At 40.0% G+C, this 1,655-nt stretch overlaps 2 protein-coding genes across 2 annotated transcripts in view; one reads left to right on the forward strand and one right to left on the reverse strand.

Moving 5' to 3' along the window:
• The window catches only part of LOC119834812 (zinc finger protein 1 homolog), a 5,433-nt gene extending 5,369 nt beyond the window's left edge, over positions 1-64 (reverse strand). Inside the window, exon 1 of the mRNA XM_038359323.1 lies at positions 30-64. Within this exon, the coding sequence (XP_038215251.1) occupies positions 30-64 (35 nt within the window). The remainder of the gene's footprint in view (positions 1-29) is intronic.
• Positions 65-86: 22 nt separating this feature from the next.
• The window catches only part of LOC119834813 (zinc finger Y-chromosomal protein 1-like), a 13,129-nt gene continuing 11,560 nt past the window's right edge, over positions 87-1,655 (forward strand). Inside the window, exon 1 of the mRNA XM_038359324.1 lies at positions 87-1,645. Within this exon, the coding sequence (XP_038215252.1) occupies positions 93-1,645 (1,553 nt within the window). The 5' untranslated portion in view covers positions 87-92. The remainder of the gene's footprint in view (positions 1,646-1,655) is intronic.

The following is a 1,655-nucleotide window of genomic DNA, read 5'->3' on the forward strand; positions in this document are numbered from 1 at the left end:
CGAGACTCACGCCACCGACACCTATTTACAAATCCAGTGCTGATAGAAAAAACACATTGACCATTGCTTCAACCACTAGAGATATTCCTAGAATGAGCCCATTGGAAAATAATCTGAGAGGCGAGGATTGGATCGGTGGGCACAGCCTAAAAATAGAAACAAGTGAAGATAATCAAATGAAACTGATCAATGCTGTTGCGAGCATAAGCGGGGCGGCCAAGAAAGATCTACCTACATCTTCTTATAGCATTAATACGTACAATGATTTCAAAGGGGACGATGATTTGGATGAGTCTGATGATTCAGAAGACGAAGATGAGGAAGAGCCTCCTCATGCGGCAAAGTGGAAACCTCCACCAAACTATACAGGTGGAAAATGGCGGCCAGCATCGCCGGAAAATGATGAATGGGAGAGACTTAGTATAGATGGACAAGACCGTGAAGATGATTACGACGCTCCGCCTCCTGACCATACAAAAGGCAAATGGATCCCAGGCCAAGAGAAAACACAAATCATGCAAACAACGATCCAATCTAAAGGCTCCGTGCAATACTGGTGTGGACCTTGTAATCGCCGCCTGGGCTCTAGAGCTATCTATGATAAACATTTAATGTCCAACTTACATATGAGAAAGGTACTCCCAGAACATGAACTGGAGTTTGCTGGTCATCTAGAACCGATAAAAACCATAGCAGAGAAACGCACTACTCGGTCCACATTATTTACGAATGACAGTATTTATACACAATTTCATAGAAAGAGACAGAAATCGGAAAACGCAAAGACAATAACAAAGAAGAAGAGAAAAAGAAAGCCAATTTTTGTGCAATGTTCAGGTTGTAAATCCCGTGTTAGGTTGCATTTGATGGGAAAACACTTGATATCTCACTATCATTTTAGAAAAGCCACTGATATGAAAAGCGTTGACTATAAGCAGCTTATTTTAAACAACATGGATGCTGTGGTTCACCAATCACCATTTCAGTGTAGCCCGTGCAAGTTTTATACTAACTGGCTCTCGAATTTTATGCAACATTGGCATTCTGAAGATCATGAACAGAAAGTGGCATCAATGAGTGGCAGATTTTGGTGTTCGTTTTGCAAATTTGAATGCGATACATCTCAGGAAATGCGAGATCACTTATCTAGCTCAGAACACACAGAGGTGGTGGCAGTGATCAATAGATCTATGCCAATAATAATCCGCAAGAAATCAATTATAAAATGCGATACCTGTGATACAGAATTTCGGTATAACATAGAAGTAAAACAACATTGCAAAAAAACTGGACATGAAATGGCATACACTGCAACTGATATATACCAAGAATTGCACAAATGCCAACACTGCAAGAAGAAGTTCAAATCCTCTGTGTCTTTGTGCTCCCATTTAAAATCTGAGCATAAAGCTAAAGTTTTCTTTTGTCTCGTATGCTCTAGAGTATTTAATTCTTCATCAGAGGCAAAACAGCATCGACAAACGTCGGAACACAGAGTCCGGACGAAGGAGAAAATGATAGCTCGAGGCTTATGTACTAAAGATTTGAGAAAAAAATGCCCATACTGCCCTGGAAAAGTGATTCTGAAGAACGTTATTGAACTAAGAGATCATGTTCGAAGAATTCATCCCAATATAAAGAAAAAGTACGTTTTT

This window comes from Zerene cesonia, chromosome 20 (assembly GCF_012273895.1).
Source record: "Zerene cesonia ecotype Mississippi chromosome 20, Zerene_cesonia_1.1, whole genome shotgun sequence".
NCBI lineage: Eukaryota > Metazoa > Arthropoda > Insecta > Lepidoptera > Pieridae > Zerene > Zerene cesonia.